This window comes from Condylura cristata, unplaced genomic scaffold (assembly GCF_000260355.1).
Source record: "Condylura cristata isolate star-nosed mole 26May11 unplaced genomic scaffold, ConCri1.0 scaffold00007, whole genome shotgun sequence".
Lineage (NCBI taxonomy): Eukaryota > Metazoa > Chordata > Mammalia > Eulipotyphla > Talpidae > Condylura > Condylura cristata.
In genome coordinates this window covers 32,804,679-32,817,916 of record NW_004567108.1, presented here as the reverse complement: position 1 = coordinate 32,817,916, position 13,238 = coordinate 32,804,679, and the positions used below count along the sequence as shown (strand labels likewise).

The window sequence follows — 13,238 nt, the reverse complement described above, 5'->3', positions numbered from 1 at the left end:
AGGCCTTCCAATACTATGTTGAATAAGAGTGGTAAGAAAGAGCATTCTTATCTTGTTCTTGATCTTGGGAGGTTAAACATTTGCTTAGTCTTTCACCATAAGGGATGACATTAATGGTAGTTATTTGCAGATGCTTTTTTTCTTCAAAGATTTATTTATGTATTCATACAGAACTGGGTCACAAACCAGAGACAGAGTGGGAAGCAGAACAGGCAGATTGATGAAGTACATGCTGAGGGGAGCAGCAGGCTGGACAGGAGAGGTCTGCCGCGCCATGTGGGTCACCCCCCTGGCCGAGGATCAAACCTACACTGAAGCGGCTGCAGCCAGCTTGCAGTGCTGCGTACCAACCTGTGGCACCACCAAGGAGGGCCCTGTAAATGCTTTTTACAAAACTGAGGAGGCTATCCTTGCTTCCTAGTTTTCCAAGAGTTTTTAAGATGAATGGGTATTGGAATATTGTTTATAAAAGAATTCAAATGCTGGAACCCTTTGATATGGCTGTTTTGTCTCCTGCTAATGCAGTGGTGGCCTTAGCCATGGGACACTGAATATAATCCTGTCACATACTTCTTCTATTGCCTTCACCTACTTCCTGGTTTTCTTCTGAAGTTGATATCAAGAGATTCTTAAATATTGTTTAAGAAAATATTGTACCTTCTCTCTAGTTAAGTGACATCATACTTTGAACAGAATAAAGATTTAGGTGTAACCAAACTGATTATGAAATAATGATAAGGCCAATATTGAAATTATTTTTTGATAAATGGACTGTAGAGGCATTAAATGGATTGTACAGTTTCAGCTACATTATTAATCAAACCGGCTTAGCACTGGAGATAGACTATCCTCCAGGGTCCAGTACCTGCTCCAGTCATGGTAGGTAGAATCTGGTTGCAGACAACCTGCTTCAGAAACTGGGTGAGTCTATCTGCTCTGGAGACATTCCATCTCCAGACTGAGTCCAGTCTGGGAGATAGCCAGAAGTCTAATAAGATATGTGTTCAGGAGCCCCTCCAATTTAGTCTAGATATGGGACAGATTATATTTCTTTTTTAAAAAGATGTATTTATGTATGCATACAAGAACTGGGGTATAGGCCAGGGGTGAGAGGATTCACCAGAGATAGCAAGGATCAGAACAGGTAGATTGACAGAAATTCACTGCTGAGGGGAGCAGCAGGCGAGACAGGAGAGATCTGCTGTACCATGGGGGTCACTTCCCTGGCTGGAGATTGCTTCATAGTGCTCCACTTTAACTTGTTTCACTACCAGGGAGAATTCCTGGACAGATTATATTTCTACAGCTTTCTTGACCCAAGACCATTCCTGGGTCAGGAGGAGGCTGCCCATCCCCACTATTGCCCCCCAAATCTTTACCTTCCCTGAATTGCTCTGTGCCGCCCTTTGAGTCTTCTGTTGAAGCTCCTCTCCAGGCTGAGATAGAGAAGTCTATAAACCTTATTCAATTGCTTCTCCTAGGATGTGGATATTACTGTGGGTCACCATCTCCAAGGGTCTCTCTACCTCTCCTCTTAGTCTTTGGAAGAAACTCCTGTCCAATGTCAGCAATTTTATTTCTTGGTAAATATAAATCATAATTTAGAAGCAATTGATGAAGATCATAAAAGAAAGGATTTGGAGTAGAGGATGTTAGTTGGTCAATGGTGAAGCAATGAAGAGCTGTGCTTTGATGACTTTGAAATTAAGTAAAAAGACTGAGCTTGAGAACTCCCTAACTCCCTTTTTTAAAATTCTGCATTTAGGGGCCCTCCCTGGTGGCGCAGTGGGTTAAAGCACAGCACTGAGAATCTAAAGCCGCTTCTGCATGAGTTCGATTCCCGCCTACCCCAGAGGTGACCACATGGCGTAGCAGACCTCTCCTGAGCCGCCCGCTGCTCCCCTCAGCAGTGTACTTCGTCGATCTGCCTGTTCTGTTCCCCACTCTGTCTCTGGTGAAGCCTCTCGCCACCCCTGAGCCTCTGGCCTGTACCCCAGTTCTGTATGCACAAATAAATAAATCTTTAAAAAAAAAATTCTGCATTTAACATGCATTTTTCAGTTCTTTAAGTCCTTAAGTTCCTGGAATTATGGCTGTTCTCATCTTTACATTTTTTTCCTCCTTTTGGCTAAATGAATAATGTAGCCATTTTCTCTTCTTTATGTGTTCCTCATTTTTAAAAACTAATGTAAGCATAATGCCCCAAGTTTAACTTTGAGAGCGTCACAACTGTGTGGCAAACTTATTAGCATCTGTCACTGAGAAAAGAATTGAATATTGCTTCACAATTCACTGTCTTATCAAACCACAGGAGAATTTTAAAGGCATACTAAGTTATGCATACTAAGTTATTTGTTTCTTTCCAGACAAAAGCGCTAATGGACAAGCTTCAGAAGACTGTTTCATCTGAAGGAAGATTTAAAAACCTCAGAGAAACCCTTAAAAAGTATGTCTATCTTAATTATTAGATTACTCTTGAATCAGAAATTGATTTAAATAATTTCAATAGAAGCCTATTTCCTTTTCATTAGAAAGAAAAACAAATGGGAAATGGCTTCATCACCTAGGTCTTCTGAATTCCCTTTTCAGTTGGAATACTGTGCATGTGGCATCTCATGACATGCCCATGCAGAGTATTCAATATAAGAAACTATCAGCACAATTAATCAACTCTTTATTATAAAAAGTTTCTTGATTTCATACTTCCTAATCTATGTTTGATTATTTTCTGTATTTTTTTATTTGAATATACTAATATCAATTGACAATTGTTATCTACTTGGGAATTTTATTATTTTTATTGGATCATTCTCTCTCTCTCTCTCTCCATGCTCTCCTACTTTACAATCTACCAGATGGACTTGACTTCTACTCTGAAAAACTCTAATCCTTTAATGCTACGAGTGAAAAATGCATAGTAATGATAACCATAGCAATAACAACAATATTTTATAAGAACTGTGCACTGTAGTTACACTAAGTGACAAGCATCATACTGAGTGCTTGATGTGTCTTATTTAAATATCAGAACAGTCTAATGTAGTAGATATTACCTCCATTCTAAGAGGAAGAAATTGCAATTGAGAGCTCCCCAGCATCACTTAGTATGTGGTTCAGGGGCCACTCAAACCCAGTTCTCTCTGGATCAAAAGCCCACGTTCCCCAGTCCAGACTCTGAGAAGACCAGGTGTGTTGCCTCTCCTCCAAAGCACACACACATGAGAAAGCACCACAGGTCTCACTTCTGTGTGTGTGTGTGAGTTTACAGCCTCTAGAGCATTCTATGCTAAAATAACATTTACAAACTCTAATTGTATTGATTTCCCACCCAGTTCTTTAAGGTTGAGCATTTACACTTTAATGAGGTGAAGACATAGGGGTTTCTGTGTACATGTTTTTATCCTTCAGAGAATTGTGGCCTATTTACAAATTGTGCAGAACAAGTATTGCTAGCAAATATTTTGGTTTTATCTATAAGACATCTGTTGTTTGAAAATGCCATTGTCTCAAACACATACTAAAGCATGGGCTATAATTTTGTATTATATTCTTTTGTGAGAGGCATTTAAGACCGCTTATCATGAGTGTGCTTCTGAAAATGGAATTAAAATACCTTAGGATGGAAGCAGTATAGTTTCTTCCTGTTTTAACTGGGGGGTGGGAAGGAAGTCAACATTTGTGTGAATGAATATGAAAACAGTGCTTCTTGGTATTGCAGCTGTAACCCCCCAGCTGTTCCTTATCTGGGCATGTACCTGACAGACTTGGCATTTATTGAAGAAGGAACACCTAACTTTACGGAGGAAGGCCTTGTCAATTTCTCCAAGATGAGAATGGTAGGTCATAACTTCATCATCACCCATTGTGAATGACATCAGAGGCTTATAAAGGAGGGACTATCGTGAAACTCCTTTTTAGTCTTGAGATGGAAGAATCGGTGGACACTCATACTAATAGCTGATGTGAGGAGATTGCAGAGATTATTGCAGTGCCATTTCAGCTTGCAGTTTGGGCAATATGGACTTGGGGAATCAATCCTCTGGGATGACATTTTAAGACTGATAATAACAGACAGAGGCTATAGTCTTCCTGCTGGGTAACTGGGCTCTCAGCATTAGGTTAGCAAAAGACCATCTACAATAACATCCAGAACTTGCCACTCCCAAACCTGAGGCCACCCACTGCCAATTGTCCCTAGATTGTGCGTTCAGTAGCTTTTTGCTGCTAGCATTTCACTCGTTCAATGATGGGCAAGAAAGCCCTGAGCATAGAGAATGAACTGTCAGTGCCCCACACCCTCACTACCTACTTACTTGCCCATTCTAGGATGGGCTTCCCAGAATAACAAGCTGAAGGACAGAAAAAATACTTTTGTTTTTGTTTCTCTATTAGATATCACACATCATCAGAGAGATACGCCAGTTCCAACAGACTTCCTATCGAATAGACCATCAGCCAAAGGTAATATTGATTGTGAGGTTATAAGGATATTAATAAAGAAAAAAGTGGAAATTAATGAATAAGAAACAGTAGTAGTGTGGATCAATAATACCAAATACTGACTCACATCAAAGACCAATAAAACAGACAAATCTTTGGCAACTCTAATTGAGAAAGGAAATGAAAAGAACATCAATTACTCATAAAGTTCTGTTGCTTTTATATCATATATTTCTCATGAACTTGTTGATACACCATCAACTCTTCTAGTCCAAGCTATATAGTCTACTTGCATTCACTCTAGAATCCAAAATGCACTGCACAAATCACAGGCAGAGAGATACCTCTGAAACACAAAGCAAAGTATGTCTCCCCTTTGCATAGTAACTTGTTAGCTTCCTGTTACTCCTGGGATAAGGAAAAATACATTTTTTTAATATAGAAAGGGCAGGTTTATATTTAAGGAGGGGAGGGGAAAAAAAGAGGACATTTACATAGATTTAACTGAGCAGAAAGATCTGACCCCGAAAGGGACATGTTTGCTCAAAATGGGGTCTGTATAGTCACAGGCAGGCAGCCTTGGGAGGAAAGCCGTCCCTACTGCAAAATTAAAATACTCTTGATGTATTCAGAAGGCTTATATTATGTGGCCTCATGTTTTCTCTCAAAATTCATCTATGTCATAGATCCCCTTCCATTCTCCAGTCTAACTGGGCTTTTTTAAGATTTTTTTTTTTTTTTTGCTTTACAAAAAATTGAGATGGTAGTACAGAAGAATCCCATAGTCATGTTGCCTATTATCGACATCTTACATTAGGATGATGTCTTTGTTACTAGTAATAAACAAATATTCATGCATTATAGTTAACTAAAGGTCAAAGCTTATTTATTGTTCCTTACTTTTCAGCTAAGGTCCTTTCCATGTTCCAGGATTGCATTTAGGATACCACATGAGATTAATTTTAAGGCTCCTGTTGACTGTGACAATACTTTGAATTTTCCTTATTTTTGATAACTTTGAAAGTTTGAGGTATACTGATCAGGTATTTTGTAGGATCACTTACTGTTGGTGTTTGTTGATTTTCTAACGATTATATTATGTTTGGGAGGAAGATCACAAATAAACCATTCTCTCATAATAAGGTGCATTCTATCACCAGAGTTTGTGACTGTGAATGTGACTGCTGATTTAACCTGGATCACCTGGCTGAGGTGGTGTTTGTCACCTTCTCCATTGTAAGATTACTCTGATTTCCTCCCTTACCGTACTGTACTCTTTGCAAAGAAGTTAACATATGCAGTCCAGACTACGGAGTGAGGATTTATGTTCCCCACTCCTTGAGGGAAAAATGTTTATGAGTTATTTGAAATTCTTCTGTTTAAGAGATTTTTTTCCTATGTAAGCATTTAGGTCAGTATAGACTCTTGGATATTTATTTTATGCTTTGATCTTAACCCAAAAATATTTTGTTGCTGAAATTGTAACATGAGGACCACTGGGTACTTTTTCAATTGATTGTTTTGATAAACCTATCAATATAGAATTTTTCCTTCCTTCCTTTTTCCCCTCCCTCCCTCTGTTTTTCTATTTTTCTTTTCTTCCTCCCCTCTCTTCCACCTTCATCTTTCCTTATTTTCAGCCATTATAACATGCTCTGGACTCATCTTGTATGTTTTCTGACTCCATTTATATGAATTTCTGAAGTAGACAAAAGCAGAAATCAGAAAAGTGATTGTTCCTAGAAGCAGATTGCCTGAGAGGGAACTTCTGGATAAAAAAAGTTGCTCAATAGGGTGACGTATATGCAAGTTTGCCAAAACTCCTCAAACTATTCATTTGTTAATGAATAAAAAAGTTGACAAAGTGTTGACTTATGGCAAGTTCCACTCAGAATATATAAAAGCTGATGTTCTGAAAGAACTAAAAGCTAGGGTTTCCCTCTTCCTCCAGGTCACTCAGTACTTACTTGACAAAGCCCTCATCATAGATGAAGAGACGCTGTACGAGCTGTCGCTAAAAATTGAACCCCGGCTCCCTGCTTGAAGATCTGACTTTGCCCCTGAGCCCATGGAGTTCCATGGAAAGCAGGATGGACAGTACTGTGCATGTCATGCCAACCGTGGTGCCGCGAGGATGGAGGGCGATGAATCCAGTCTCCCTCACCCACCAAAGAGCACAGAATGGAACTTGAATTCTGTCTCCAGCCAGGGAAGCCCAGCTGTTGGGGCATCAAAAAACAGAGGCTTCAGATTTGTGTTGGAAGGTGAAAAGATCCATATTCAATCAAACAGATGGCACATTTGCCTAAGGGAATGTAAGATGGGAGATGCCAGTGAGCATTTTAATGAAGCAGATAAGAAGGTATATCTCAAATGCTGTCCCACGTTCTGTTAGAACTTAGCGGCAAAGAATACATGGACAAGACCTTCAGTGTTCCTTTGGCACTTTACTGGCCTGGGTACACCTACCACTCATCTGGGATTGAACTGCTTCCGTTACATTCCTTCCTGACAAGCTTCACAGAAAATCCGAGGCTTCTTTCATAGGGAGAGGCTGGCACATAAGCGATTTCAGTCTACAGCATGCGCATGGTCTTCAGTGCATTATATGTATTTATATTGGAGGAATGGCATGTTCTGAAGCTGCTTTCTTATTGTTTAGATGACAGGACAGAATAGAAATGATGCAAATAAACTTGTATGAAACATTTCCTTAATTAAAAACTCAGTCAACTGTGCCCCCAAAGGATTTCAACCAGTGGCTGCTTGCGGTAGGTGGGGTGGAGGCTTCTTCCTGAGGCTCATGGTACGCCAGAAGCCAGCACCCTTGGAGAGGCAGGAGCAGTGTTTTCGAAAAGGTGCCTGTACACCTCACCGACAAAACTGTGGAACAAGACAGAAAGTCACAAAGTGCTGTTGAGAAGAGTGGGTTTCAGAGCTTATAAAAAATGATTTGAGGTATTTCTGAGTGAAAATCTTGGAAGCATATAAAAAAAATGGGCCCAACCACTCAATAGCTCTTACATCACAAAACCAAATGCAGGGCTTAGTCCCGATACCTTGGGTTGGGGAAGTGACAGGGCTTTCTCCAAGGCAGTCAGTTGTTGGAAAAATAGGGCTAGCTCATGTTTACCTCCCTTCTTATCTTCTCAGGGAGACCTCTGCTTGAAAAGAAGGAAGAGAACATATAGTTATTGTTACCCCAACCTATTGCACCTGACATTTTCTCTTACAGGCATGAAATGTATTGATGCTGACAATGAAAAAAAAATGACTTGCCTGTTTTCCCTTTCTTTGCACTTTAATAATGTTGTTTTAAACTAACGGCTGACTAATGACTTCAACTTGCTGGTGCATAAGACCCAGTGGGAGCACTGGCCTTGATAATGTACCTAGAGGCGGAGAATGTAAATTTTCCTTGCTTGGTAAGGGCCATCTCTGTACATAATTACATAGTGAAATATCAAGCTAGTAAAAGAAGATATTTGTCATATTTGAAGGCCAATCAAACATATTTTCAATAGTTCATGTTAGCCAACAGTGTAGCACAAAGCCCCAAGAGGGTTACTGATGGAGGCTTAGTTTCTTTCTTTCTTTTTTTTAAAGTTGCTTGTTCTCTTTAGTTTCACACAAGAGGCTGATGCATCTTAACGCATGATATGAAGCATGGGTTGCTTGGATCTTAACCATGCATAACTTGTAATTTATTTCTCAGTGTTCAGAAACTGAGGGTTTGTACTGATACATGTCAACTGCAACTAGCACCTCAAGGTCTTTCAGACGAAAAGGAAAAGTTAACTTTCTCGCCTCCAAAACATAATCTTGGAAGGTGAATCAAAAACATTACAAATTTAGTGAAAAGGCCACACACATAATAGTTTCAGGCAAAGCAACATTTGGAAAGCTCAATCCATTCAACTCTGCTTTGGAGTCTCCGGTCTTCCAGAAAGAGAGGGTGGGTCTGAATGTACCTTCCCTGGAAGCCTGGATGCTTAGTTTTGACCCAAATGCATCGGTCATTTTTAGTAAAGAAAAATAGGAGATAAGGGAATTTACAAATAGCCTTTCTCTTTCAAAGGGCAGGTTTTCCTCAACTGGTGAAAAGCTTTCACACCTTTTTTCTGCAGAATGTTGGAAGTGCCCTCCAGTGGTCAGCTATGGCACTGTCAGTTGCTATGTTTATTTGTGTTTCACGGTTCCATGTCCTTCTTCTCAGAGTCTGAAGCTTAGCAGGAGCTGCAAGAAAAGAACTCTGCCTACAAAGGAGTTCCTTTTGGATGCCTGTGTCTTTTCTGGGACAACTGAGATAGGAATACATGTTTATTATATATATAAAAAAAACTCAATTTAGTCACATTTAAAATCCCCAAAGCATTTTTGTGGTGTCTCTTGTGATTGTGGGAGCACCTGTCCTCTTCTGCCTTGCATATTTTGTGTATATTGTTGGGATGTGCACACCCAGCTGCATCTGCCCATCTTCCGTTATTTGAGACACATTTATAAGAGTCAATGGAAGATTAGCCTCTAACAGCCCAAGTAGCACATACATTACTGCAAAATCAACCTAGAAAATCAGAAGTAAAATCCAATTTCATGCTTTCAGGTGAATACCCACATTTTATATTGTCGATAAAATTATTTGGGGATTTTTAGGAGGTACCTCTGGTTATGAACAAAGGCAACCTATCTTGCTATGAGACAAATTTCTTAAGTCATATGTTATATGACAGATTCAGGCATGAAGTAGAATATTGTCACTTTCAATTAGTGTTTAAATAAATTTAAAGGGGAATTTTTAAACTACTGTTGTAATATTTTCAAGTGACTCTCACAAAAGTCTCCACTACTGTTTGTTAAATTTCAGTTATCTTGAAGTACTACTTAAAAACAAGTGCAAGTTATGGATACTGAAACTTAGAATAGAAAATCCATTATGTTTCAGTTTGAAGACAGTGTGATGCTAGACTCATGCAATGTTACACAGGACAAGATTTTGGCTGGCAATGATTGAGCTGCTTTAAGATTCTTAACTATAAAGAATAAAAGCGATGGATTATTTTCAGTAAGATTGAATTTTATTTTAAAACAAAGAATTTTATTTAACTTTGTTTTTCAAATTTTTATTTTATTATCCCTGAAAAAAATCTTTCCCATTGCTTTCAAGTGTAAGAATTTTTAAATTCAAACCTGTAAAATTTATCACTTTTACTACTATTAAAATGGAACAAAAGATACCATCTTATTTATAGCTAAAGAATAGAGCTATGTCCACTGTCAAATGAGTAAATAAGTAAGAGTCGTTGTTATTTCAGCAAGACAATAGATTATAAGTTTAAATAATGACTTGATTATAGTTGCCACTATGTGAACGTTGGTAGTAAGATTTTATTGAGTCAATGAAATGTAATCAGAATCATTTCTCTGTGTCTATTAGATGAGGCAGAGTTTAAAGTAGGAAACAACTCCTTTACTGGAGGTATAAAAAAATGGGTGAATTCAGAAAATTATTCAATCTTGGCTGTCCTACAGCATGATATTACCATTAGGGTTGCTTGTACTTGATCTCACCTGCTCAAGAAAAATAATAGTTCTACTTAATGATGTTGCACCATTACCTTTTACACACTCATTTCATATTTCCCAGAAGGCAGTTATGAAAAAGGACTGAAGTAGCCCTCCTGCTTTGCAACCTGGAATCAGATCGACAGCTACAAGCTGGGAAAGGTTAATCAGCCAGTGCTAACGCCGCTCTAAACCTTATTTTCCTCTTCTGCAAAATGGAGTTAATCGTAATTCCTGTGCTCCCCATCTCACAGGGCTGTCAAGAGGACTAGATGTGAGCCATAAAGTGTTATCCAACTGTGAGGAAACATGATTACCAACTTCATCTTTCTTTTGCAGAGGATTTAAATGTAGTTCTTTGTTATTTGTGTGTGTGTGATCAGCAAACTCTGTTTACTCTGAGAAATACATTGTGTGCAGTTACTTTGTCAATCTAACATTTGGGTCTCTAAGAGGAGTTTGTGCTATGGCCTAATACTTGCTGGATGAGGTGTGGGTTATGCCTATATGCAAATTAAACATTGCCTTTCTTAAATCTCAGACATTTCATTGGCCTCTTCAGTTAATTCTTTTTGAATTTTTCTACACTGTCTTCTTCTTAGCAATGGGCTTATTCAGATTTTTTTTAAATATATATTTCTAGGAGTTCAGGGGCTATGAAGTTTAGAAGAAATCATGTTGCAGGTACTTAAATAGCATAGAATCTAGAGGAACTCAGAAAAAAGATATTAAGGATTATCTATTTCTGCTTGTTCCTGTGCTCAAATCTCCTATGACATCCTCAGCTTATGTTTGATTACCTCCAGGCATAGAGAACTCTCTATTACTCACAGAGTTCTGTTCATGTAATAGTAGTCAAAGCATGTGAACAGGCTATAGAGAGAGGAAAAAACATTAAAGGGGACAGCAAGTCCAGCCAGCACTAACTCTGACCTTGGGTGGTCTGTGGAGTAATCTGAGATGAAGATTTTCATCTATAAAATAAAGCTTATATCTGCCCCTAGAATTGACTACAAGGAATCATGTTTCTGAAAATACTTTTTTTAAGTAGATGAAGTTGTTTTAACATTTTGAGCTGAAGAAATCACAGTGCTGCTTCTAGCTGTTAGCGCAGGAGAGGACTGAGGAAAGGAAGAAAGTGGGTCCATCCTATTCCAGGGGCTTCCTTTTCCAATTGAGCAGTCAGGCTGATGGGATTCTCAGGAATTCAGATTCCTTTTCTCTTATTACTTGTGCATCTCATGAGGGATTACCCTTTCCTGCTGGTCATATCTGGTCCCTACATACTCAGGCTCCAGCTGGATTCAGGAGTGGAAAAGAGATTAAGGTAAGTCCAAGACAAGAGATTTTTTTTTTTTTTTATGATCAACAAGTGATGTGGCAGTTATGTTCCTGGCCCTATGGCAAGAACCAGTCTGCAGTCACTAGCCAGCAGGTATGGGTGGAGTACCCAGACTTTGAAGGGTTTTAGGGTACTGAAAAGAGAATAAATAGCATAGGGCAGGGATGGAATCTGAAAGTCTTTCAGAAAGTTGTCATTTCTGCTGTCAGTCATTTGCAGAGTTTCCCACTCCTATCATACCGCCTTTATAATACCCTTGAAGATGACCAAGCCCCAAAAGAATAGTGGGATAACCTTTTCACAGCAATGTCCTAACTTTTCAGCTTTTCTGACCTTCACTCATGTAAAAGATGAAGGTTAAGGTAAGTTTGTGACGGTTTGTGATGTGCACTTCGGGGAAGGAGCTAAATATCCATTAGTAAGGAATTGGGGAAAAAGAAAATGAAAAGTTTGTAACTGCTATGCTTTAGTCTGCATTTCTATGCTGGGGAAAACCTTACAGTTTTATGGGTCTAGAATCTGGACTATTTCAGGGTCACTGGATTTATTTCACTGTGTCTGAACTGACATGTAACTGTGAACAAAAGAGCTATTTTGGAAGAAATAAGCCTAGACTCCTCCCAACCCGCATCTGCAGAGCCATTGACTGAGCACCTGTCAGCCCACATACCCCAATTCACTGCCTGTTCCACCCCAAGGCATTCCCCCAGGGGCTGAAGAGACAATGGTCTGTCTTGGTAGAACATGCAAATTGGGACTCCTTACAGAATCATGCAGGCAGTTCAGTTGGTCCAATCTATAATTTGATGAAGTAAAAGAAAAAGCTAGAAAATACCTAAGTACATCACATGTCAAAAGGATATCATTTTGTAAAAATTCCAATTCAGTAGCAGCTAGGCCATAATAAAGGCATATATATTAACTGAAGTATGATCAATATGCAGTCAAATGCTTGAATCATGAGTATACAATTTGAAGAATCTCTACGTATCTGTGCACCCATATAATCATCCCCAAGTCAGAAAACTTTCCAGCCCCTAGCAGGCTGGGGTACTCTCCTAGATCCCATGCAAAGGGAAAATATTTTGCTTTGGGTTGTGATCTAAAAACTAGGATACTCTGAAAGAGAATTACTTTAGCTGGGAAGTTATTCTTGACCTCCACTCCTGTCCTCCCTCCAACCCCCATCATACCTTCTGAGAAGGAAGGCTGGGCCCTGACAAGGAAGGAAAAGGAATGGGCTGGTGGTGTGCTTCTAGCCATAGAAGCAGGATACGTGACTATCACCAGAGGCCTCTGCAGCACCCTCTGTGATGACAGGGCTGCTGTCCAAAGTCTTGGTGGGTCATTGCTATTTACAGCCAACCTTTCCGGTTTGCGGTGGATGTCCCAAGGAGGGCTATTTTAAGCTGTGACATGGCCTGCCAGGCCTTTTGGGTGGTATATTAAACTGGTGTGGAATAGGTGAGTTTGTCTAGCTACTACCGATGGCCTGATCTAGAAGAAAAATGTGACTGATACTTTCTACCAGTGCCTGGCTCAGAATCCCACTAGCTTAAAGACATCGTCTCACATTTTAAATAGGGGTGAAGGGATGAGAGACACTCTCCAGAGCTAACCAGGACCTAGGGATAGTCTCCGAGGGAAAATAGAATAGAAATCAGTCTAAAGGTGCTGAAGTCTTTCCAGCCGGCTCCACTCTACGGCCTGGACCTGAAGTCTGAGCAGCATCAGCGGACTCCAAGCCCAAGAACCCCTCTGGAGCCCTGGGACAGGCAACCTCCAGGACTGGGCTTGGGGGCAGGAAACGTTTCAGAGAAAGGGCAGGTGCTAGAAGGAGCTCAGAGTCCTGAGATAAAAGTCAGCAACAGGCCTTCAAGGACACCGCGGGGGA

At 39.7% G+C, this 13,238-nt stretch overlaps 1 protein-coding gene across 2 annotated transcripts in view; it reads left to right on the top strand.

Moving 5' to 3' along the window:
* The window catches only part of RASGRF2 (Ras protein-specific guanine nucleotide-releasing factor 2), a 190,941-nt gene extending 181,416 nt beyond the window's left edge, over positions 1-9,525 (top strand). For both annotated transcript variants that reach the window (XM_012721957.1, XM_012721956.1), the window contains exons 24-27: positions 2,367-2,446; positions 3,719-3,836; positions 4,393-4,461; positions 6,392-9,525. In XM_012721957.1, coding sequence (XP_012577411.1) covers positions 2,367-2,446; positions 3,719-3,836; positions 4,393-4,461; positions 6,392-6,484 — 360 coding nt within the window. In that variant the 3' untranslated portion in view covers positions 6,485-9,525. The remainder of the gene's footprint in view (positions 1-2,366; positions 2,447-3,718; positions 3,837-4,392; positions 4,462-6,391) is intronic.
* The last annotated feature ends 3,713 nt before the right edge of the window (positions 9,526-13,238 follow it).